Source organism: Fistularia commersonii, chromosome 14 (genome assembly GCF_037954325.1).
Source record: "Fistularia commersonii isolate RoL2024-O1a breed Wild chromosome 14, RoL_Fcom_v1.0, whole genome shotgun sequence".
Taxonomy (NCBI): domain Eukaryota; kingdom Metazoa; phylum Chordata; class Actinopteri; order Syngnathiformes; family Fistulariidae; genus Fistularia; species Fistularia commersonii.
This window is the reverse complement of record NC_141297.1, coordinates 5,018,900-5,045,556: the sequence shown is the minus strand read 5'-3', so window position 1 is coordinate 5,045,556 and position 26,657 is coordinate 5,018,900. Positions and strand designations below refer to the sequence as shown.

Genomic DNA, 26,657 nt, shown 5'->3' with positions numbered 1-26,657 from the left:
CAGTCAGTCAAACTTTAGTAATAGAATACAACCAACATTCTGACAACTCCATTCACTCCCAAAACATTCACATTCACAATAGGGTACCATGCGTTCAGGTAGCTCTTACCGGTATTTGCTCCGCCTTCATTGAAACCAATGTTTTTCCAACTCCATTTATCACAGCTCAAAGCTTTTCATAAAACGAAAGCACCAAGAAGGACCGCCTCTGAAATCATTCACGTTTATGTCGCCAGCTAGCACTGTTGCCTTCATTGGAATAGTGACTGTAGAGATGCTTCTACTTACTGCTCTCTGTTCAACAACCCACTGTTCCAGTTCGTCCTCCAACTGTGGCCATTTTGCTTTGTTTCTTGAGAAACTCTGTTTAGTCTTCTTAACTTGGCGCAGGTCATCTTGTCGCTTCCTCCACTTCTGTACCATTGATTCATTAATGTTGAATTCTCTCGCTGCTGCTCTATTTCCGTGTTCTACTGCGACTGATCGCCTTGGGTTTGAACTCTGAGTCGTAAGCGTGTCTCTTTAAAGGGCCCATTTTGGGGTCTTTATACACACACAAGTGGTGTGGGACTGGAATTCCCCTTTTTCCGTGTTTTACCGCTGCTAACGTCAGCGACGCCCCCTGACTGCGGTAGCCATAATTAGTCAATGCAGATACATATGTAAGGCGCATCGGATTGTAAGGAGCACTGTTGGTTTTTGAAGGCTTCCGCCTCATAGTGCGGAAAATACATACATTTGTTTTCATGAGGTTCAGTGTCACAGGGAGAAGAGAATTATGGGACAATTATGCAAGTGGAATCTGTAGACTGTTGGATTTGTCTTCCCTGCCCTCTGTGTGGATGAGTGTCGGAAGACCTGAGTGAATCACACTGAAAGACCGGATTTGCTCTGTTCCTCTGATATCTGCTGGTCATATTGTGTAATTACAACAGAGACAATTCAAAGACCAGTTGAGCAACTCATTTGACTGAAACACAATTAAATGAGGCAGATGTACAACCCACCTTCCAGTTCCACACAAACCAGTGATGGTGAACCAGCCTGAAAAAGTCCATCTTGGTGGACAAAAAAATGCAAGACTGCTGTAGAACTGGAGAAGTGTAGAGGCGCTGAGAGGCCCAGATGGGTCTTGTAAATTGAAGGATGCGCTGCCAAAATATGTGCTCAGATTGAAGATGTCGATTTCGTAGATATATTGCAAAAAAAGAGGAAAACTCAAGATGATGTGCAGAATACAATATCAATGTTAATTGCAGCAATCAGAACTTATAGCTTGCGGTCAACAAATGTACGACCCACTCTCCTGTCTTCCCTCCCAGACAGCAGGTGAAACAGGTTTATATAATCAAGAGGAGCAGAGCGCATCATCAGCACAAATCAGTTTGTCAAAATAAAATGTAACCAAGACAAAATAGTGATAAAAACAAGAATACAATAATCAATATCAGTTCATTATTATCATTATCCATAGATCACTTCATTGCTCTGACAACAGCCATAGTGGTGGATGCGGTGATCCCAAGTGACTCTAATATCAGGAAGAAAAGAAAAGAAAACGCTGGAGAAATTGTGTGTTTGAATGTTGCTCACAATGCTGCCATTCCTGAAAAGACTGGCTATGCCTTACTGGAAAAGGGAAGTCGTTAAATAATGAGGAAAACAGCCAAAACATTCATTTTGTTGTGTATTTTCTCTTTCAGATAGACGTTACGTTTTTTTCTCTGTGTGATCTCTGCTCTTGTGATGTTAAACCTCGTGGCAGCACTTTGCTGCTCCAGCAGGAATGTCTACAGGTACCTCCATGACAACGGTCAGAAGATCTATGGAGGATCTCAGTAATGCGGGTACGAGGCTCATCCTTGTCAAATCTAATCGAGCCAACTGGACTTGAATTCTTCTCAATGGGGAGTTTTAATTACATAACTGCTCATAAGTTATGTACATAAATTATAAGATATAAGTACATGAGTTGGGGATTGGTCCAAGTTGAGATGGCTTTTTTTTGTTTCATAGCAACATAACAAGCCATCTCAACTGAGACCGTAAACAATACCGTGCATCATTATGTTACATCATACAATGAAATTATACTTATTGTGGAGTACAATACAATTCAACAATATATGTGCTATTTACTCTTTTCTAACATAACAGAACATGACCCATGTGCCGTGGGTCTTAAAGAAATGCAATTTAAATACTTTGCATGTGTGAAACATACGGCAGTATTGACAATACAATTGACTTTGATAGAGTGCTATAGTGGTCTAGAATAAACAATATCATAAACTACTGTTTTACTATCAAAAAATGAAGGATAGGAATCCCTGCAGGACTACCAAAATCAACATATCATCAAATAAATATTTTGATATAATGTTACCAGGAAGTTGATGGTTTATACTTTCTAAAATGAAAAAAGAGGGAAGCCCTTAATTTTGTAACTTCAGTGATACATACAACACAACATCAGCTAAACTTGACAACCGCATGTGTTCTGGTCGAGATATCAAAAAAGACAGCATTCTTACTGAGTGTTGGGACCTAATAGCCGAGTTGCAAGACTAATGTTCAGAGTGAAGACTCTAATTAGATTCATTACATTACAATCATTTGGCAGATGCTTTTATCCAAAGCAACTTACAAAAAGTGCAATTCTCCCTCCTTCAAACAACATAGAGACACTGAGGAACCAGAACCGACTCTAAACCCAGGATAAAGAGGTTGGGTAAATGTGGTGTAGAAGGTGTCGAGGTGAATCAGTTTGTCAGAAGAGACGCTGTAGAAGGACAGAATGCCAGCAGGACAGTCTACATACACTGCAACTCTGTTAGAGACAACAGGGGACGAGATGAATGTTAATGTGTTTTGGTGACGGATTTGGTAACCACTGGCAGAGCAGAACAGATTCCACGACTGGTCGTTCCATCCAAACCAAATGTCCCTCTGACATCCTTCCCTTCTGATTTCCCTGTAACTCACTGCTACAGCAACACTTCCTCTCCACTCCACCTCCCAGTAACAGCGACCAGTCAAACTATTTCTACAGGACAGCAGAAACCACTGGTCAAATCTCTCTGGATGATCAGGATTTGGTGGTTGTTCTTCTACGGCAGCAACTGTCCTGTTGTCACACAGCTTCAGATGTCTGATTCCAGGGTTTAAATCCAGTGTGTGTTCACACCAATCTGATGGAGAAAATAAGACAAAAATGAAAATAAATCATTTGTGTCATCAGATGGATTAATTTTCCTTGAAACCCTGAGATGTGACTATGTAAAGACTCATGATGTCCCATGTCAGTCCAGATTTAACAACCACACACCTCAACTATCAGCTCTGTGTTTCAGTCAAAGCTGATTGTGTTTAATTGTCATGAATCAAGAGAAAATACACACTTACACTTCCTCACACCAGGTTTTAACCTGTGCTCTCCACCATGGTCCACCCTGGAGGAAGAAACACAAGAATCTCATCTCCTGTTTTTCAAAAACTGATTTCTTCTTTTGAGTGGCGAAACCTAAATGCAGCCACTATTTCAGCTTTGCAAACAAAGACCTCATATCTGGATTTGCTGATGTGAGGGATCAACACAGCAGTGTATCTTTCTTTTGATCAGGTAAGTAAAACTCAAGGATTGGGGGCAAAATCTATTGCAGAATTTTATCTCAGATGACCCAAGAGAACAATGATTAAAATTTCCACTATTTCAAGCTTCGATTAGTGTTTCTATCTACTACTAAACGACATTGAAATGTGTTATTTATGTATTTATTATTTTCAGTTTTTATCTCAATAAATGCATTCAAATTTTTTCAAAAGGGAAATTCTTGTCGAACTCTTCTTCTCATGGCAACTGGACTTGAAGGAGTGAAACCTGTTGGATCACATGATTTGAGGCTCATGCAGAAGTTACTGGGGTTCTGGTGGTGAATCTTTCCTGGCTGTTCAGAGGGTGCATGATGAGGTGGACGAGTGGTGACACATCTTCAAGTAAAGAAATTCAAGTCCAGTTGCCACAACAAGAAGATTTTGATAAGAATTCTGCATGACCTGGATGACCGAGAACCTCCTCAGACATCTGAAATCAAATATTTCTATATAAATGTTAATTCTTGTTAAAAACTGTTGGTTTATGTTTATGCATCTTCAGTATTAAAGTCGGGCATGCACAAAGTCCGGCCCCCGGCCCAAATTTGTACCGAGTCCAAAGTTACACCGGCCCGAAGAGTCCTGTCATGAAATCAATCGTATGTGGCCCGCCAATAGTTTCCCACAGTGAACAATACACAAACACAAAAAAGCACTTTTATATTTCACCAGAAGGTGGCAGTAGACCCGTGGCCGCACTCTTATTACTGAAAAGAGAAAAGTTGACAGCGAGTGCCGCCGTTTCCAGGACAAGTGGAACAATCCTGGAAATGCAATTGACAACAGATTCTCATTTGCAATGTCAACCTAGCTGTTGAAAGCAAAGTGATATGGTTACATATTTACATGTGAATTTACAATGGTAATGGTTTGAGGAATGTCATGCTGAATGGTTGGCCCCCCCTATGTTTTCACCTGACCAAATCTGGCCCACTTTACAAAAAGTTTGGACACACCTGATTTAAGTTTTTGAATTCTTACATGAGTATCTCCAGCCTCCAGTGTGGATCCTCCAGTCCAGCAGACAGCAGCTTCACCCCTGAGTCTCCTGGATGGTTGAAGCTCAAGTCCAGCTGTCTCAGATGGGACGGGTTGGAGTTCAGAGCTGAGGCCAGAGAAGAACAACCTTCTTCTGTGATCAGACAACCTGAGAGACTGGAAAGGAGAAATTGAAGAACATCGTGTGACTCCAATAACCATAGAAAAATATATAGCAGTCTTAAAATCCAACAGCTGTTTACTGACCTGAGGGATTCCAGGTGACAATGAGGACTCTCCAGTCCAGCAGACAAATGCTTTACACCTGAATCCTGCAGGTCGTTGTTACTTAGATCCAGCTCTGTCAGACTGGAGGACTGAGAGCTGAGAACTGAGGACAGATGTTCACAACTTCCCTTTGACAGGTTACAGCCCATCAACCTAAAGAGATACTTAAATAATTAGACCAGACTGTGGAATGTTAGTTTTCTTGTTACTTTTAATTATGGTTTTCCTGGACCAACTGCATTACATTTTGTGTAGAAAAACATGAACTGGGGCACTGGTGAGACAATTATGATAGTCTATCTAGCGATCTGTTCTACAGGGACCTGGACCTGAGCAAGATGGGTGCATTTAACTACCTTTTGGTTATATTTTGTGTCTGACCTATTCCAGTCTCGGGTTACTGGTTACATGATTATGATAGTCTCTCAAGATATCTATCAAATTGTTCTGCCAAGACCCAGCCCTGTTTCAGCGATGTTCCTTGGTTAATATTGTCAAATAACTCCATAGTTGGTATTTCCAGATGACAGTTTGTGTGAATCTACTCGGGCTTCTGGGACGAGACGAAAGAGGAAGGGAAGAGGGTTCCATCAGCATGAGTTCCCTGAATGTGTCAGTTCCACTGAAAAGATGTTCAGTTGCAGCAGAGGAACCAGTGTATTTAACTTAGCTTTCTTTGTTCAATTTTTGAAACCAGAACATTTTGCTTGATTTTAATGTGCTCTGAGAGAAATACAATTTGTACAGCAAGTTATTTAGTAACGTTTGATCTATGCCATAGAAACACAACGCAAACGAGAGGTGAAACTTCACCTAAGAAGTGCAGATACTTAATTTCACATAAAAACCTTTCAAGTAATTGGAGACTTTATTTTCATTTGATCCCCTTATAGTAATATTACTGTGAATATAATATATTCACATATATATATAATATATAATATGATATTATTTGGAGACTTTTTAAAAAATATGACACTGGCTAATAATCTCATGACAAATCTTTGTCAAAAAAAAAACAAAAACGCTATATTCTGACCTAAGAGTTTTCTATTTCATTTGGCATCCATAATTTGAAAAAAAAAAAAATCACTGATCCTGACCAGCAAATTCATTATAACCTGTAATGTTACGGTTGCAATTTTAGATCAGAAGTGTTTATGAAGTTTGAATACAATTCCATTTACTATAATAGTCTTCACAAAGACCTTTTTCAGTTTCTCAAGTAGCAATATGTTTACCTGAGAGTTACCAGGTGACAATGTGGACTCTTCAGTCCAGCAGACAACTCCTCTATCCCTGAATCCTCCAGCCGGTTGTTACTCAGATCCAGGTGTCTCAGACTGGAGGACTGAGAGCTGAGAACTGAAGACAGACGTTCACAACTTCTCTCTGACAGGTTACAGCCATCCAGTCTGAATAAATACAATAAATGAAGAATTATACTTGACATAAAAATAGTCAAATATTGAATTTAGCATAGCGCATTGAATCATTTTGAGTAACTTGAAAGTTGAATGTAAAGCTATAAATTTGTGGCAACCTATTTTAAAAAGTATTTGACACTGGAAAATCCTCATCAAGAAGAATTTATACATTTTCAGACAAATTTTATTCTGACCTGAGAGTCTCCAGGTGACAATGTGGACTCTCCAGTCCAGCAGACAACTGCTCTAGACCTGAATCCTGCAGGTTATTGTTACTCAGATCCAGGTGTCTCAGACTGGAGGACTGAGAGCTGAGAACTGAAGACAGACGTTCACAACTTCTCGCTGACAGGTTACAGCCACTCAGTCTGAATAAATGCAATAAATGAATGATTATACTTGACATTAAAAAAATCAAATATCAAATTTCACGTAGCATATTGAATCACTGAGTAACATAACTTGAATATAAAGCAACAAATTTGTGGCAACTTATTTTAAAAGTATTTCAAACTGGAAAATACTAATCAAGAAGAATTTACACATTTTCAGACAAATTTTATTCTGACCTCAGAGTCTCCAGGTGACAATGAGGACTCTCCAGTCCAGCAGACAACTGCTCTAGACCTGAATCCTCCAGGTCGTTGTAACTCAGATCCAGGTGTCTCAGACTGGAGGACTGAGAGCTGAGAACTGAAGACAGACGTTCACAACTTCTCGCTGACAGGTTACAGCCACTCAGTCTATGAAAGTATCAACAACAAAAACAAATGCCTTTGATTATTCATATTTGGATTCATTTGGATTTATAAAAGGAAATTGAAATTCTTCACAAACTCAGCATTTCATCCACTTACTCAGATTTATTTGAAGCCTTGACAACTGGCAGTAACCTCAGAAGAGCCTCCTCTGAAGCAGAGTATTTCTTCAGATCAAACACGTCCAGATCTTCATCAGATGAGAGTCGGATGAAGACCAGAGCCGACCAGTGAGCAGGAGAAAGACGATCTACTGAGAGACATCCTGATCTCAGCTGCTGTTGGATCTGTTCCACGAGGGAATGATCTCTGAGTTCATTCAAACAGTGAAACAGATTGATGTTTTTCTCTGGAGACAAGTTGTCACTGATCTTCTCCTTGATGAATCCAATTGTTTCCTGACTGGTTCCTGAGAGAGGTTCTTTCTGAGTCACCAATCCAAGGAGTTTCTGATTGGTCTTCAGTGAAACACCAAGGAGGAAACGAAGGAACAAATCCAGGTGTCCATTTGGACTCTGTAATGCCGCCTCCACAGCATTCTGATAGAAGTTTAATTCAAGTTGACTCTTATGAGAGACTTTAGACATCCTTGATGTTTGTTTTTTAGGGAGCAGATTGACACCAGAATTGAAGAAGGTCAGATGGACATGAAGAGCAGCGAGAAACTCTTGAACGCTGAGATGGACAAAGCAGAACACCTTGTCCTGGTAGAGTCCTCTCTCCTCTTTAAAGATCTGTGTGAACACTCCTGAGTACACTGAGGCTGCACTGATATCCAAGTCACACTCTGTCAGGTCTGATTCATAGAAGATCAGGTTGCCTTTCTGCAGCTGCTCAAAAGCCAGTTTTCCTAAAGACAAGATCATCCGTTTGCTCTCTGGATTCCAGTGTGGATCTGTAGCAGGTCCTTGATTCAACTTGGTGTTCATCAGTTTGACCTGAACAACCAGGAAATAGATGTACATCTCAGTCAGGGTCCTGGGCAGCTCTCCTCCCTCTCTGGTCTTCAACACGTCCTCCAGGACTGTGGCAGTGATCCAGCAGAAGACTGGGATGTGGCACATGATGTGGACACTTCTGGAGGTCTTGATGTGTTTCATGAGTCTTTGGGCCTGCTCTGCATCTCTGAATCTCTTCCTGAAGTACTCTTCCTTCTGGAGGTCTGTGAATCCTCTGACCTCTGTCACCATGCCAACACACTGCGGAGGGATGTGATTGGCCGCTGCAGGTCTTGTGGTGATCCAGAGGCGGGCAGAGGGAAGCAGATTCCCCCTGATGAGATTGGTCAGCAGCACATCCACTGAGGCGGACTCTGTAACATCAGTCAGGATCTTGTTGTTGTTGAAGTCCAGAGGAAGTCGACACTCATCCAGACCGTCTAAGATGAAGGCAACCTGATATTCTTCAAAACAGCAGATTCCTGCTTCTTTGGTTTCAGTGAAGAAGAGATGAACAAGTTCCACCAAGCTGTACTTTGTCCCTTTCAGCACATTCAGCTCTCTGAAGGTGAATGGAAACAGGAACTGTATGTCCTGGTTGGCTTTGTCTTCAGCCCAGTCCAGAGTGAACTTCTGTGTTAGGACTGTTTTCCCAATACCAGCCACTCCCTTTGTCAGCACTGTTCTGATTGGTCCATATCTTCCTGGTAAGCCTTTAAAAATGTCTTCTCGTCTGATGGTTGTTTCTGGTCTGGTTGACTTCCTGGATGCTGCTTCAATCTGTCTGACCTCATGTTCATCATTGACCCCTGCAGCCCCTCCCTCTGTCATGTAGAGCTCTGTGAAGATGTCATTGAGAAGAGTTGGGTTTCCTGCTCTGGTGATCCCCTCGAAGATACACTGAAAGTTCTTCTGCAGTCTGCACTTCAGCTCATGTTGACACTCAGCAGCACGAGTTCCTGGAGAAGAAAGAGTCAGTGTGGTGATTGTCTGTCATTCAGGTCTTGGAAACTACTTGTCACATAAGGAAAACTGAACTGGTGTGAAGCTCTGGGCCTACAATGAGTGACCTGGAGATGTTTGAAAGGCCAAAAGATAAAGCTGAACGTGTGAAAGAAGCTGATAAATACTTTATAGACAAGCAGAAACTCAACCTTTCCAGGAGGTGGATAAATGGACATTAAGATGACTTCATCTTGGATGAAGCATCTCAGATGAAACCATGATGAACAACAAACTGGAACTGATCAGAACCAAATAAAACAGGTCCAGTGTCACAAGATCAGGTTTGGATACTGATAATAAACTGCGTTATTAGTCACTGATTTTTTTCTCTCATATTCTAAATAAAAGTGGACCAGTCTTTCTGATGAGAGCTGAAGCGTCCCCAGGTGACCTGAAGCCAGTCCAGATGTCTCCAGGTTTCAGAGTCAATCTAAATACTTGAAATGGAGATGAGGTGAATCTCCAGTCTTACTGCTCTGCAGACGATCAGCCAGCTCCTCCTCCTTCATTCTCCTCAGGAGGTGCAGTGTGATCTTCAGAAAGGCCTCCCTGCTGCTCTTCCTCTTCTCTTCATCTTCACCCACCAGCACCTCGTCGTCCTCAGTCTGACTCCAGTAGCTCTCTGGGTAATCTGTAGTCAGGAGCCTCTGGACTCTCTTCATCTCCTTCCTCACGAAGCTGATCATGTTCTCCTCCAGCAGCTGGAACAGGGTTGAAGGTCAACATGTGCAGTAGAAACACCATCAGACCTTTTGTGGCCCACTGAAAACCCTTGGGGTCTACAGAGTACAGCACTGACACTGTTGGGACCAGAAGGTCACTTGAGTAGCTCTGCTTGACAGTGGTGTTTGTACATTTACATACCATAAGTACAGAGTCCAGGTGTGTTTGATGCTGCTGGACAGACGGACCACTGAGAACATCTGACCTCAACTGATCACCTCTGAGGGGAAAAGATGGAGACCACGAATTAGACTCTCATAGAGTGAAAGGAAGTGTGTTCTTAGAACAATGAATCCGGGTTAAATGGTGTTCTCATTTCCATTTAAAGTTTTTTTTTATTGTATAAGGCCAGACCTGGATTATTCATCAAACATGGCATTGTGTTAAAATCTTGTCATAGTAACTGGACTTTGCTTTTTTGAAGACTTCTCCCCTCATCCGATTTCCCAGTTTCATGTTCTCAGCAAAATCTTATCTTATTTCCCGTCTTGGTTTCTCGCCTTCTTTTTGGGGTCTGAACCTTGGTGGATTAGACTTTTTATATTCTTATGGACTCCGTCAGTCTGGGACTTAATGTCACAGTCTTTGTGCTACAAAATTGTCATAAACCCCTTTGGTAGATCATCTAGAGCCAGCATTGCTGGACCAAATCTTTTATTCCATCTCCGACCAGGTATCTTTGATTCTAAAGTCTCTTATAGAACTTGACAATAACTGAGAGGAACCAGTCAGTCTGAACTAAACAGAGAAAAACCAGCATTAAAATTATATCCTCAAATATAAAGGTAAGGGTATGTACAGCCCTGGCTGAATAAGAACATCATAATTGATACACCACAAAATGGTGTAACCAAATTAAATTTGCAAGAAAATTTGAAAAATTACTATCTTATATCCTGCATACCATCCAAACATCATTCTACATGTAGAGTCACGAAAAGAGTAATAGCCATTTCCCAAATTGTCCCAAACATAAAACTCATGTTGGTTTAACACCCCACTGTCTATTTGTCACAAATTTAACTTCTTCTACATCCTGATAGAATCACTCCATCAGTAAAAGCAATAAATGTATCTGACCACTGAAAGCTTAAACACTTCAACAAATTTTAAACCATCTTTGTGGCAAAAAGTAAGTGATCTTTCCACAGAATGTAACATCACTCTCTGGACAACAGGAGGCGCCAGGTGACGAAAAGGGAAGGACCTGTCCTGTAAAGTATGTCATGTTTTCTACACGGATCCATTGGATGAAATGCAAACTGGTCAGAAACTGAGAATTTGTATTTGAAATTGAAAATTGCAACATGAGTGATAAACAGTCATAAGATCATGACAGAGTTAGTAATATACATATCATAGAATACAGAACAAAATATAGAAGGCAGTTTGTCTGGAGGTCGAGAAATTTAGGTTTTTAAATCTGACCTCTGATCAGTGGAACGTCCACCTTTGAAGTCTATTGGCTGCTCCATCGAACGGTCACTTCTGAGGGACACACAGCTGGGTCCAGGTCCAGGTCCAGGTCCAGGTCCAGGTCCAGGTCCAGGTCCAGGTCCAGGTCCAGGTCCAGATCCAGGTCCAGGTCCAGGCCTGGGTTTGAGCTGCTGCTTGGGGCTTCAGCACAACCAGATTCAGAGGATGAATAATGACGGTAGAGTGATTTTTGCTCATTCAAGCTCATTCATCATAAATTATCAAAGTGATTTGAAAACCTGCCTTGTAATATCAGGATAAAATTCACTCAAACTTAGAATATTATTCTAAATTAGCATAATATCAGGATTAAACATAGAAGGTTGTTTGTCTGGAGTGCGTTTTTTAAATCTGACCTTTGATAAGTGGAACGTCCATGTTTGAAGTCTGTTTGCCAGCCCATCGACCTGTCACCTCTGAGGGACACACAACTGGGTCCAGATCCAGGTCCAGGTCTGAGCTGCTGCTCAGGACTTCAACACACAGAAGTGAGAGGGTGAATAATGATGAGCTCTGACATGGAGATCAGTCACAGACAGTTGGAGATCATCCTCTCACCTCTGAGCTTCAGTCTGGACATCATCGTCTCCATGCAGAACGATATTAAATGCAGGGACTCCCCCCTCTCTGTCCTCACATTCATTTATGGCAGCCTGCACCTTCACACACTCACACACACACACACACACACACACACACACACACACACACACATTATTGTATTTGTTGTTGCACTTTTTCATCTGTTATCTTCTGTCTCTGTTTCTTCCTCTCCTCACTTCCTGTTTTATTTTGATAGTTCAGGAACGTCATCCTCCATCAATCCCGTCAAAACAAACTTCATGTGGGTGAATGAATGCTGTGGCACAAGTTCTGGCACTTCCTGGATTCATATTTTGATTTTATCAAACCGGCACCTCCACTGATACAAGTAGAATATTTACGAGGCTGTGTGGCTCAGAGGGGTTTGAGCAGTCGTCCTTGGACCTGAACATTCCTGGTTCGATTCCCGGTTCCTCCTAGCCTGTCAAAGTGTTGTTGAGCTACACACTGAACCCCCAACTGCTCCCTGGTGTTGTTCCTCGTGTGATCGAAAGAACTGAATGTGGCAATAAAGGCAACTCTTCTTCTATACTTTAGTAGGTGCAGATTTTAATTCGTCTTCATGTTTGAAATATCTTTTTTTGTTTCTGTAAGAAATGGCTGATTCATCAGCCAGATACAATAACTGGGTTTTAAAAACAACACTAAGCACCAAAACACATCGTGTAAGTCATATCACTTCCACAATTTCTTTCATAATCTCAGTATTAAACTAAAAACACTTAGAAAGAACCCTTGACAAGCTGCAGTTTACAAAGACGTTTAAAGAAATAAACAGACTATTTTAAAACAACGTTTCCTGTGAAGAACCAGGACGTCCCCCAGAGTCCGAAGATCAAAAATCATAAAATGTGATCCAAGTGATCAAGTTCTGATATTTTGCAGATTTCTCTGCCAGGATTCTCACCCGCTGAACTCCCTCCGGGTCGACTTGCAGAAACTTCTCTGTCATGTCGAGACCAAATGCTGCTCTCTCTGCCTTGCGGTCCTGCTGTCTCCCGGAGTCTTCTTGGAATGAAGTCATAACTTCAAATCCTGCAGTGTTTGGTATCTAGATTTTCATGTGATTCCTGAGTGACGTGAAAACCAGTCGAACCGGATTCCGATTTTTCTCTCATAGTTATTCCCTTTCGTCTGGACCAGAGGCAGACAGCCTTTGACATGTCCTGGTCAAAGACGGTTGACAATGCTGGCTTACTTCTATGCTTGATATCTGGTGTGAAGTTATTGTAACCTGTGGGTTCAATGAGTGGTGGTTGGACTGATCTCAAGTTGGGGCGACAACAGGATGGAGGCAGATTTCTTCAGCATCACTTCAGCTTAAAGTCCACGCTTCCATGGCTTAACAACAGCCTCTGTACTTCTTTGTCACCTTGGTTTCATGACCATGTGAGAGAAAAAATGGGGTGTAACTGATACAAGAATGTATGCTGGTGTAAAAAGCCAAGTGACCTGACAAATAGAGTCATCGTGTTCTGTCAAGTTACCCTATGTTAAGATAAGAAGTATTTTATTCATCCCCGTCGGGGAAAGTCTTTTGTCACAGAAGAATGATCATTATAGTGTCAATAAATATGAATATAAATATAGCAAAAGACATCGACAAATACATAGATGGCCGAGTGAAGTCTGATGGCCGTGGACCCAAAGGAGCATCTAAAGCTTTCAGTTCTGCACTGGGGTGGGATGAGCCATTGGCTTAATGAGCTGCCCATCAGCCACAGCTTGTCATGCAGGGGGTGGGAAGGATTGTCCAGGATAGCTCCCAGTTTGTCCTTCACCCTCCCCACTGCCAGAAGATGGTCCAGGTACGGTCCCATCACCTAGCGGGCTTCCCTCACTATCTTGTACAGACTTGTAAAGACTTGTATAGCACACTACAGCGAAGCAGAGTGAACTGGCTACCATAGACTGGTAGAAGGTCTTGAGGAACCCTCTACAGACGCCAAATGACCTCAGTCTCCTCAGGGAGAACATCCTGCCCTGACCCTTTCTGTAGAGTGCATCTGTGTTGTGTGTCCAGTCCAGTTAGGGTCCATTGTTAACGTGGACCCCACGGTACTTCTAGGAGTTCACTATCTCCACCTCTTCACCCTGGATGATGATCAGTACCTGTCTCCTTAGATTCTTCCTGAAGTCCACAACAGCCTCCTTGGTCTTGGATATGATGCAGCAGGATGCAGCAGGTTACCCAGGAAGGTAACCTCCTGGCACAGCAACTTGCACTTATCAGGATGCCGATGTATTATATTGTACAAGCCAAATTGTTTGTGTAGGTTTTCTATATCAAAAATACCGGTCTATACAAAATACCGGTTTGGTATTTTGGTACCTCCTTGATCTTGGAGATGTTGAGGAGGAGGTGGTTCTGGTTACTCCACTCATCAAAACTCACGATTAGTCATCTGTACTCCTCCTCATCGTCATCGTTGATGCATCAAACAATGGAAGAGTCATCGGAGAACTTCTGAAGGCGTCAGGAAGTGGAGTTGTACCAGAAGTCGGAGGTGAAGAGGGTGGAGAGGAATGGAGACAGGATGGTACCTTGGGGCACTCCTGTGCTGCACACCACGGCCTTGGAAACACAGCCATCCACCCTGACATACTGTGGCCGTCCTGTGAGGTAGTCCAGGATCCAGGCCAGGATCCAGGCAGTGATGTCAGTGTGAAGTTGCATACTCAGCAGCTTGTCCTTAAGGAGGGGGGGGTGGATGCTATTGAAGGCACTGGAGGAGTCAGAGAGAGTGAGACTCACAGTGTATCCTCCACACCCATGAGCTGTCTGAACGCAAACTACAGAGGGTCCAGGGAAGCAGACAGCCAGTCTTTCAGGTGCTGGAGTACAAGCCTCTTGAATGACTTCATGACATGTGACGTTTGCAGTTATCGGATAATAATTTAAATATATAAAAAAAAACTTGTTTTCTTTTTTCCCCATTATTATTCTATGCCATTTATATACATATATGTTTATATACATATATCGTATTTTTCGCACTATAAGGCGCATTTAAAATCCTTAAATTTTCTCAAAAATCGGCTGTGCGCCTCATTTGCAAATTCTTGTTGTGCTTACTGACCTGACCAATTTTATGTGGTACACTGCGCTCAAACACCCGTCAAAATGTTTTTGTGCGACTTTGGTAAGTGATGAAGTCGTCAGCTTGATTGATTGTCGGACCATTCCCACCTGACAGGGCTCTTTAACCCATTAAAGTCTGTCCTTGGTTGAATATAGATTGCAACGTCAGACAATGTTGGACAACTAATTATGTAGAGCATGAAGACAACGTTGTTCCAACTTCACATTCACTTCAGGCATCCGCTATCACGGGCATCTAATACGCATCTTAGAATGCACACACACACAAGATTGAGAGTGAGAGAGACGATGCGTGCGTGTGGAACTGTGTGTGTGTGCCTGTTCATAGCGCCTGCTAAACAGAGAGCATCCTGATTGGTTTACTCAGAAAAATGAGCAAATAAACTTTCAGTGAGGACGGGCTTTTATTTATTTTCTCGGGGAACAAAGTTGTCAGTTTAGTCAGTGTAGGCTGCAAGATGGCAGAGGCAGCGTGCTCCAAAAACCAAAAATATAAAACCCACTACACCTCCCATTACACAAACCCATAAGGGTGAAAAATAATGACAGTGTGGCGTGGTGTACTGTTTGCAACCTGATGTCTTGTAAAATCAACAAATTAATTCACACTGTCATTGAAGTGTCAGGGAAGTTGCTCAAGTCTGCAGAGCAAGCAGCATTTGTATTTGTTTTATTTATAAGAAACCTTTGTTGTGTGCATGTATATGTGTGTGTGGGGGGGCGGCTGCACAAGATCTCCACGAAATGAGTTTTTGCAGGTTGGGTTGTTTGGAGATGAATGAAGTTCGACTAAAGTGACTGTTTTGTTTCACTTTCTATACCGTATGTTTTGTCATGCGCCTTGTAACTTGGTGCGCCTTATGAATGAAAATAGACCGGTTCATTGATATTGCGCTTCGTGGTCTGCAAAATATGGTAAAGGTTTGCACAGAAAATACTCTTGAATATTATCTGTGGAGGTTGTCAATCATCCAAGTCATGGTTAATTCTTGTCAAAATTTAAAATTTCGTCTTCAGACGTCTTCAAAGGAAAAAAAAACATCTTGTTCATCCATTTACCACAAAGATGTTTTTGACAAGAGCTCTTAAATGTTTGTTTTTTTTTTAAATCAGGGAAATACACCTTGATGACCGAATAATTGGAAAAATAATTGAGAACGCACTAGATTACCCAACAAGCTGTAATAGATGATGTAAAACAGAAAATAATTAATAAAAATTTGCCAACAAAGTATCCAAACACCAGCAAAAACTGACTTGAGTTTTTTGAGTTTTGATGAGTTATTTGTTTTATCTGTGGTGACAGTTCATTGTTACTGATAGAAGAGAATTGTGGGACAATTATGCAAGTGGAATCTGTAAAAGTTGGATTTGCCCTCCCTGCCCTCTGTGTGGATGAGTGTAGGAAGACCTGAGTGAATCACACTGAAAGACCGGATTTGCTCTGTTCTTCTGACATCTGCTGGTCATATTGTGTCATTACAACAGAGACCATTCAAAGACCAGTTGAGCAACTCATTTGACTGAAACACAATTAAATGAGGCAGATAAACAACCCACCTTCCAGTTCCACACAAACCAGTGATGGTGAACCAGCCTGAAAAAGTCCATCTTGGTGGACAAAAAAATGTAAGACTGCTGTAGAACTGGAGAAGTGTAGAGTCGCTGAGAGGCCGAGATGGGTCTTGTAAATTGAAGGATGCGCTGCCAAAATATTTGCTCAGATTGAAGATGTCGATTTTGTAGATTTATTGCAAAATAAAGGAAAAACTCAAGATGACGTGCAGAATACAATATCAATGTTAATTGCAGCGATCAGAACTTATAACTTGCGGTCAACAAAAGTACGACCCACTCTCCTGTCTTCCCTCCCAGACAGCAGGTGAAACAGGTTTATATAATCAAGAGGAGCAGAGCGCATCATCAGCACAAATCAGTTTGTCAAAATAAAATGTAACCAAGAAAAAATAGTGAAAAAAACAAGAATACAATAATCAATATCAGTTCATTGTTATCATTATCCATAGATCAGTTCATTGCTCTGACAACAGCCATAGTGATGGATGCGGCGATCCCAAGTTACACTAATATCAGGAAGAAAACAAAACAAAACGCTGGAGAAATTGTGTGTTTGAATGTTGCTCACAATGCTGCCATTCCTGAAAAGACTGGATATGCCTCACTGGAAAAGGGAAGTTGGTAAATAATGAGGAAAACAGCCAAAACATTCATTTTGTTGTGTATTTTCTCTTTCAGATACACCTTACGGTTTTTCTTCATTTGATCTCTGCTCTTGTGATGTTAAACCTCATGGCAGCACTTTGCTGCTCCAGCAGGAATGTCTACAGGTATCTCCATGACAACGGTCAGAAGATCTATGGAGGATCTCAGTAATGCGGGTACGAGGCTCATCCTTGTCAAATCTAATCGAGCCAACTGGACTTGAATTCTTCTCAATGGGGAGTTTTAATTACATAACTGCTCAGAAGTTATGTACATAAATTATAAGATATAAGTACATGAGTTGGGGATTGGTCCAAGTTGAGATGGCTTTTTTTTGTTTCATAGCAACATAACAAGCCATCTCAACTGAGACTGTGCATCATTATGTTACATCATACAATGAAATTATACTTATTGTAGAGTGCAATACAATTCAACAATTCATGTGCTATTTACTCTTTTGTAACATAACAGAAAAAGACCCATGTGCCGTGGGTCTTAAAGAAATGCAATTTAAATACTTTGTATGTGTGAAACATACGGCAGTATTGACAATACAATTGACTTTGATAGAGTGCTATAGTGGTCTAGAATAAACAATATCATAAACTACTGTTTTACTATCAAAAAATGAAGGATAGGAATCCCTGCAGGACTACCAAAATCAACACATCATCAAATAAATATTTTGATATAATGTTACCAGGATGTTGGACGGAGGGTGGTGGTTGCAATATGGCTCGGGAACTTAAGCTGTTTTCCAAGGTCCACTAGCAGCTGCCAGTCTCTTGCAGATGTCAGGGTGCCTGCTGTTGTTCTTTGGCAGTGGCCGCTTGCTCCCCAGCCCTGACAAAGCCAATGGAGTTCTTGGCAGGGCGGAACTGCTTTGCCCAAACCAACCCTGTGCTGAGTGCCTCAGCGATGGTCTTCAGGACTTGGTCATGCCTCCATCGGTAGCACCCTTCTCCTCATGCTGTGGTGCAGCAGCTTAGGACGTGTCTAAGGTGCCTCTCTTAGAACACAATGGGCAGGCTGGCGACTCCGCTAAGCCCCAAGTACGCAGGTTCGATGGACTGGGCAGCACATCATACACTGCCTGGACAAGAAATTTGATGCGATGGGGCTCAGCTTTCCAGATCTCTGTCCAGGTAACTTTCCTCTCAAGTGCATTTTCCCATCTTGTCCGGGCTCCCTGCTGTCTCATGCCCACCGCCTTGCACGATCTTGATTCCTCCACAGCTGCTCTCACCTCCTCTTGGACCAGGCGCCTCCTCTCCTTCCCCCTGGTGTTCATTTTGGGGGGTTGGGAAAGAACCTAGGCCAGCTCGACCCCGTGTGACGACTCCCACCAGAGTCCTATGGCGCAGCCTAGCTTCAGCTGTTTGTACAGCCTCTTCTGCCTTCCACTTCCTGCCTGTCCTTACCTGGATTCCCGCATTAGCCACCTTTGGATCGCTGGAATCCCTGTACAGCACCACCTCTCTGGCTCTGGCTACCTTGAACTCCTCCTCCAAGGACTTGAAGGGCAGCTGCAGTTTGTTGTTGCGCCCATAGAGAGCAATGCTGCTCAGGCTCTTTGGTAACCCCAGCCATCTCCGGAGGTGGCTACTGACTTTCCCCTCCAGGGTTTCTACTGTGGAGAGTGGGACGGCATAGATGAGGAGCGGCCAGAGGATCCTGGGGAGGATGCCGTGCTGGTAGACCCAAGCCTTGAATTTTCCAGGTACACCGGACTTGTCCACAGACTTCAACCAGACATCCAACTCAACGCAAGCTGTCTTTATGGATGCTGCATCTTTGAGAGAGCTATCAAACATCTTGCCCAGACTCTTGACTGGCCTCTCTGATATTGTAGGGATAGCTGCACCTGCGATGTTGAAGCGGAACTTGTCTTCTACCTTCCCCTTCCTGAGCACCATCAACCTAGATTTGGCAGGTTTGAAGCTCATCCGGGCCCACACCGTCATCTTCTCCAGCCCCTTCAGAATCCGCCGACATAGATTTCATTACATTACAATCATTTGGCAGATGCTTTTATCCAAAGCAACTTACAAAAAGTGCAATTCTCCCTCCTGCAAACAACATAGAGACACTGAGGAACCAGAACCGACTCTAAACCCAGGATAAAGAGGTTGGGTAAATGTGGTGTAGAAGGTGTGGAGGTGAATCAGTTTGTCAGAAGAGACGCTGTAGAAGGACAGAATGCCAGCATGACAGTCTACATACACTGCAACTCTGTTAGAGACAACAGGGGAGGAGATGAATGTTAATGTGTTTTGGTGACGGACTTGGTAACCACTGGCAGAGCAGAACAGATTCCACGACTGGTCGTTCCATCCAAACCAAATGTCCCTCTGACATCCTTCCCTTCTGATTTCTCTGTAACTCACTGCTACAGCAACACTTCCTCTCCACTCCACCTCCCAGTAACAGCGACCAGTCAGACTATTTCTACACGGCTGCAGAAACCACTGGTCAAATCTCTCTGGACGATCAGGATATGGTGGTTGTTCTTCCACGGCTGTCACTGTCCTGTTGTCAGACAGCTTGAGATGTCTGATTCCAGGGTTTAAATCCAGTGTGTGTTCACACCAATCTGATGGAGAAAAGAAGACAAAAATGAAGATAAATCATTTGTGTCATCCGATGGATTAATTTTCCTTGAAACCCTGAGATGTGACTCTGTAAAGACTCATGATGTCCCATTTCAGTCCTGATTTAACAACCACTAAACACCTCAACTATCAGCTCTGTGTTTCAGTCAAAGCTGATTATGTTTCAAGAAAAATCAAGAGAAAATCCACACTTACACTTCGTCACACCAGGTTTTAACCTGTGCTCTCCACCATGGTCCACCCTGGAGGAAGAAACACAAGAATCTCATCACCTGTTGTTCAAAAACTGATTTCTCCTTTTGAGTGGCGAGAGCTAAATGCAGTCACTGATTCAGTTTTGCAAACAAAGACTTCATATCTGGATCTGCTGATGTGAGGGATCAACACAGTAGTGTGTTTTTATTTAGATCAGGTAAGTAAAACTCAAGGATTGGGGGCAAATTCTATTCCAGAACCGCATCTCACATGGCTACTGGACTTGAATTTCTTCACTTGAAGACATTTCACACTTCATCTGAGAGGCTTCTTCGGTTCTAATGGCCTGTGGAGAGTTTGCGAATACAACTGGGATGGGTCTAGGATATTGTGGCTTGTTATTTAAATAGTAAAACTCAAGGATTGGGGGTAAAATCTATTACAGAATTTGATCTCAGATGGCCCATGAAAACAATGATTACAATTTCCACTATTTCAAGCTTTGATTAGTGTTTCTATCTACGACTATAAGACACTGAAATGTGTTATTAATGTATTCACTGCCAGGGTTTTGGGCAGGTCTAGGTTATGGTGGCTTCTTATTTAAACGTATGAGTTGATCAGCACAAAAATCTAGGGAGCATCTAAGGAGGTTCTTATGCTAATGGTGGTGTCATTCGTTGGGACAAAAGAGGTACTTTTCTAGGATTACCTGGATTGGAATGTGAAAAGGTAAAGCTAAACAAAGGAGTGAAACCTGTTGGATCACATGATTTGAAGCTCATGCAGAAGTTACTGGGGTTCTGGTGGTGAATCTTTCCTGGTTGTTCAGAGGGTGCATGATGAGGTGGAGTAGTGAAACATCTTCAAGTGAAGAAATTCAAGTCCAGTTGCCACAACAAGAAGATTTTGATAAGAATTCTGCATGACCTGGATGACCGAGAACCTCTTCAGACATCTGAAATCAAATATTTCTATATGAATGTTAATTCTTGTTGAAAACTGTTGTTTTATGTTTATGCATCTTCAGTATTTAAGTCAGGCATGCCCAAAGTCCGGCCCGAGTCCAAATTTCCACCGGCCCGAAGAGTCCTGTCATGAAATCAACAGTATGTGGCCTTTTTTTCGTTACCCTGCGACAAATACACGGATGCATCCGACACCGCTAAGTTACTGATTTTTTTGAGAGGGGTGGACGATGAAATGAACGTGTGTGAAGAGCTTAAGGACCAAACGAGAGGAACAGATTTGTTTGCTTCTGTTTGTTCCACCGTAGATGACATGAAGCTACAATGGAATAAAATCACTTGGATTATTCCGGACGGCGCACCTTCCATGGTTGGTGAGCAAAGTGGGCTATCAACGCTAGTCTGTAAAAGAGTTAGCGATGAAGGAGTCAAAGCTATAAAACTCCATTGTACTATTCACCAACAGGTTCTATGTGCCAAACATCTGAGATATGATCACGTTATGAAACCGGTGATAAAGGCTATTAAGTATATTCGCTCCATTTGGATTTAATTTATTATTATTTTAACCTTTAACTATCGTGGAAATGCAATTGACAGCAGCTTCTCATTTGCAATGTCGACCTAGCTGTAGACACCAAAGTGATATGGTTACATATTTACATGTGAATTTACAATGGTAATGGTTTGAGGAATGTCATGCTGAATGGTTGCCCCCCTACGTTTTCACCTGACCAAATCTGGCCCACTTTACAAAAAGTTTGGACACCCCTGATTCTTACATGAGCGTCTCCAGCCTCCAGTGTGGATCCTCCAGTCCAGCAGACAGCAGCTTCACTCCTGAGTCTCCCGGATGGTTGAAGCTCAGGTCCAGCTGTCTCAGATGGGACGGGTTGGAGTTCAGAGCTGAGGCCAGAGAAGAACAACCTTCTTCTGTGATCAGACAACCTGAGAGACTGGAAAGGAGACATTGAAGAACATCATGTGACTAGAATAACCATAGAAAAATATATAGCAGCACTTTCTGTATACTGACCTGAGGGTTTCCAGGTGACAATGTGGACTCTCCAGTCCAGCAGACAATTGCTTTACACCTGAATCCTGCAGGTCGTTGTTACTCAGATCCAGCTCTGTCAGACTGGAGGACTGAGAGCTGAGAACTGAGGACAGATGTTCACAACTTCCCTTTGACAGGTTACAGCCCATCAACCTGAAGAGATATTTAAATAATTATTACAGACTGTGGAATGTTAGTTTTCTCGTTAATTTTAATTATGGTTTTCCTGCACCTACTGTGTTACATTTTGTGTTGAAAAACACAAACTAGATTCAGGGCACTGGTGAGACAATTATGATATGACCCAGCCCTGTTTCAGCTATGTTCCTTGGTTAATCTTGTCAAATAACTCCATAGTTGGTATTTCCAGATGACAGTTTGTGTGAATCTACTTGGGCTTCTGGGATGACATTTTTGAAACCTGAACATTTTGCTTGATACTAATGGTCTCTGAGAGAAATGCAGTTTGTACATCAAGTTATTTAGTTTAGTTCGATCCATGCCATAGAAACACAACTCAAACTAGAGGTGAAACTTCACCTAAAAGTGCAGATACTTAATTTCACATGAAACCTTTCAAGTAATTAGAGACAGTATTTTCATTTGATCCCCTTATAATTTATGTTACTGTGAATATAATAATAATTTGGAGACTTTTTATAAAAATAGGCCACTGGCTAATAATCTCATGAAAAATCTTTGTCACGTAGAAAAAAAAAAACCCGCTCTATTCTGACCTCAGAGTTTTCTATTTCTTTTGGCATGCATCATTTGAAAAAAAAAAAACACTGATCCTGACCAGCAAATTCAGTATAACCTGTAAATGTTACGGTTGCAACATTTAGATCAGAAGTGTATATGAAGTTTGAATACAATTCCATTTACTATAATAGTGTTCACAAAGACCCTTTTCAGTTTCTCAAATGGCAATATGTTTACCTGAGAGTTACCAGGACACAATTTGAACTCTGAAGTCCGACACACAGCACCTTTATCCCTGAATCCTCCAGCTGGTTGTTACTCAGATCCAGGTGTCTCAGACTGGAGGACTGAGAGCTGAGAACTGAAGACAGACGTTCACAACTTCCCTCTGACAAGTTACAGCCACTCAGTCTGAATAAATACAATAAATGAAGAATTATTCTTGATAGTCAAATATTGAATTTTACGTAGCACATTGAATCATTTTGAGTTTCTTGAAAGTTGAATATAAAGCGACAAATTTGTGGCAACTTATTTTAAAAAGTATTTGACTCTGGAAAATCCTCAGCAAGAAGGATTTATACATTTTCAGACAAATTTTATTCTGACCTCAGAGTCTCCAGGTGACAATGAGGACTCTCCAGTCCAGCAGACAACATCCATAACCCTGGATCCCACAGGTCATTGTTACTCAGATCCAGGTGTCTCAGACTGGAGGACTGAGAGCTGAGAACTGAATACAGACGTTCACAACTTCTTGCTGACAGGTTACAGTCACTCAGTCTGAATAAATACAATAAATGAAGAATTATACTTGACATAAAAACAATCAAATATTGAATTACATGTAGCATATTGAATCACTGAGTAACATAACTTGAACATAAAGCAACGAATTTGTGGCAATTTATTTTAAAAAGTATTTGACACTGGAAGATCCTCATTAAGAATACTTTATACATTTTCAGACAAATTTTATTCTGACCTGAGAGTCTCCAGGTGACAATGAGGACTCTTCAGTCCAACACACAACTGCTTTACACCTGAATCCAACAGGTCATTGTTACTCAGATCCAGGTGTCTCAGACTGGAGGACTGAGAGCTGAGAACTGAAGACAGACGTTCACAACTTCTCTCTGACAGGTTACAGCCACTCAGTCTATGAAAGAATCAACCAGGAAAACAAATGCCTTTGATTATTCATATTTGGATTCATTTGGATTTATAAAAGGAAATTGAAATTCCTCACAAACTCAGCATTTCATCCACTTACTCAGATTTACGTGAAGCCTTGACCACTGGCATGAACCTCAGAAGAGCCTCCTCTGAAGCAGAGTATTTCTTCAGATCAAACACGTCCAGATCTTCATCAGATGAGAGTAGGATGAAGACCAGAGCCGACCAGTGAGCAGGAGAAAGACGATCTACTGAGAGACATCCTGATCTCAGCTGCTGTTGGATCTGTTCCACGAGTGAATGATCTCTGAGTTCATTCAAACAGTGGAACAGATTGATGTTTTTCTCTGGAGACAAGTTGTCACTGATCTTCTCCTTGATGAATCCAATCGTTTCCTGATTGGTCCCTGAGTGAGGTTCTTTCTGAGTCACCAATCCAAGGAGTTTCTGATTGGTATTCAGTGAAAGACCAAGGAGGAAACGAAGGAACAAGTCCAGGTGTCCATTTGGACTCTGTAATGCCTCCTCCACAGCATTCTGATAGAAGTCTGTTTGAGTTGAACTCTTTTGAAAGACTTCAAACATCCTTGATGTTTGTTTTTTTGGGGGCAGATTGACACTGGAATTGAAGAAGGTCTGATGGACATGAAGAGCAGCAAGAAACTCTTGGACGCTGAGATGGACAAAACAGAACACCTTGTCCTGGTAGAGTCCTCTCTCCTCTTTAAAGATCTGTGTGAACACTCCTGAGTACACTGAGGCTGCACTGATATCCAAGTCACACTCTGTCAGGTCTGATTCATAGAAGATCAGGTTGCCTTTCTGCAGCTGCTCAAAAGCCAGTTTTCCTAAAGACAAGATCATCCGTTTGCTCTCTGGATTCCAGTGTGGACCTGTAGCAGGTCCTTGATTCAACTTGGTGTTCATCAGTTTGACCTGAACAACCAGGAAATAGATGTACATCTCAGTCAGGGTCCTGGGCAGCTCTCCTCCCTCTCTGGTCTTCAACACGTCCTCCAGAACCGTGGCAGTGATCCAGCAGAAGACTGGGATGTGGCACATGATGTGGACACTTCTGGAGGTCTTGATGTGTTTCATGACTCTTTGGGCCTGCTCTGCATCTCTGAATCTCTTCCTGAAGTACTCTTCCTTCTGGAGGTCTGTGAATCCTCTGACCTCTGTCACCATGCCAACACACTGCGGAGGGATTTGATTGGCCGCTGCAGGTCTTGTGGTGATCCAGAGGCGGGCAGAGGGAAGCAGATTCCCCCTGATGAGATTGGTCAGCAGCACATCCACTGAGGCGGACTCTGTAACATCAGTCAGGATCTTGTTGTTGTTGAAGTCCAGAGGAAGTCGACACTCATCCAGACCGTCTAAGATGAAGGCAACCTGATATTCTTCAAAACGGCAGATTCCTGCTTCTTTGGTTTCAGTGAAGAAGAGATGAACAAGTTCCACCAAGCTGTACTTTGTCCCTTTCAGCACATTCAGCTCTCTGAAGGTGAATGGAAACAGGAACTGTATGTCCTGGTTGGTTTTGTCTTCAGCCCAGTCCAGAGCGAACTTCTGTGTTAAGACTGTTTTCCCAATACCAGCCACTCCCTTTGTCAGCACTGTTCTGATTGGTCCATATCTTCCAGGTAAGCCTTTAAAAAGGTCTTCTCGTCTGATGGTTGTTTCTGGTCTGGTTGACTTCCTGGATGCTGCTTCAATCTGTCTGACCTCATGTTCATCGTTGACCCCTGCAGCCCCTCCCTCTGTCATGTAGAGCTCTGTGAAGATGTCATTGAGAAGAGTTGGGTTTCCTGCTCTGGTGATCCCCTCGAAGATACACTGAAAGTTCTTCTGCAGTCTGCACTTCAGCTCATGTTGACACTCAGCAGCACGAGTTCCTGGAGAAGAAAGAGTCATTGGGGTGATTGTCTGTCATTCAGGTCTTGTAATCCACTTGTCACATAAGGAAAACTGAACTGAAGCTCTGGGCCTAGGAGATGACCTGGAGATGATTGAAGGGCCAAAAGATAAAGCTGAACATGTGAAAGAAAATGATAAATACTTTGTGAACAAGCACAAACTCAACCTTTCCAGGAGATGGATAAATGGACAGTCAGATGACTTCATCTTGGATGAAGGATCTCAGATGAAACCATGATGAACAACTAACTGGAACTGATCAGAACCAAACAAAGCAGGTCCAGTGTCAGCTACTCTAAGCCAATCACAAGATCAAGTTTGGTGATCTAAAATGTGTTATTAGTCACTGATGTTTTTCTCTCATATTCTAAATAAAAATGGACCAGTCTTTCTGATGAGAGCTGAAGCATCCCCAGGTGACCTGAAGCCAGTCTAGATGTCTCCAGGTTTCAGAGACAATCTAAATACTTGAAATGGAGATGAGGTGAATCTCCAGTCTTACTGCTCTGCAGACGATCAGCCAGCTCCTCCTCCTTCATTCTCCTCAGGAGGTGCAGTGTGATCTTCAGAAAGGCCTCCCTGCTGCTCTTCCTCTTCTCTTCATCTTCACCCACCAGCACCTCGTCGTCCTCAGTCTGGCTCCAGTAGCTCTCTGGGTAATCTGTAGTCAGGAGCCTCTGGACTCTCTTCATCTCCTTCCTCACGAAGCTGATCATGTTCTCCTCCAGCAGCTGGAACAGGGTTGAAGGTCAACATGAGCAGTAGAAACACCATCAGATCTTTTGTGGTCCACTGAAAACCCTTGGGGTCTACAGAGTACAGCACTGACACTGTTGGGACCAGAAGGTCAC

At 42.4% G+C, this 26,657-nt stretch overlaps 1 protein-coding gene across 1 annotated transcript; it reads right to left on the bottom strand.

Annotated features, from left to right (window-relative positions):
- Window positions 1–1,261: 1,261 nt before the first annotated feature.
- LOC147227014 (uncharacterized) lies at window positions 1,262–25,072 on the bottom strand. The gene is given in 21 exon segments (XM_086159982.1): window positions 1,262–3,191; window positions 3,406–3,452; window positions 4,636–4,809; window positions 4,900–5,073; window positions 6,162–6,410; window positions 6,412–6,495; window positions 6,542–6,715; window positions 6,917–7,090; window positions 7,205–9,002; window positions 9,521–9,749; window positions 9,913–9,991; window positions 18,911–19,155; window positions 19,288–19,411; window positions 19,987–20,033; window positions 20,917–20,944; window positions 21,737–21,910; window positions 21,991–22,164; window positions 22,951–23,124; window positions 23,323–23,496; window positions 23,699–23,872; window positions 23,987–25,072. Coding segments are annotated over 21 exon segments (6,045 nt in total). The 5' UTR covers window positions 24,988–25,072; the 3' UTR covers window positions 1,262–2,643.
- Window positions 25,073–26,657: the final 1,585 nt, after the last annotated feature.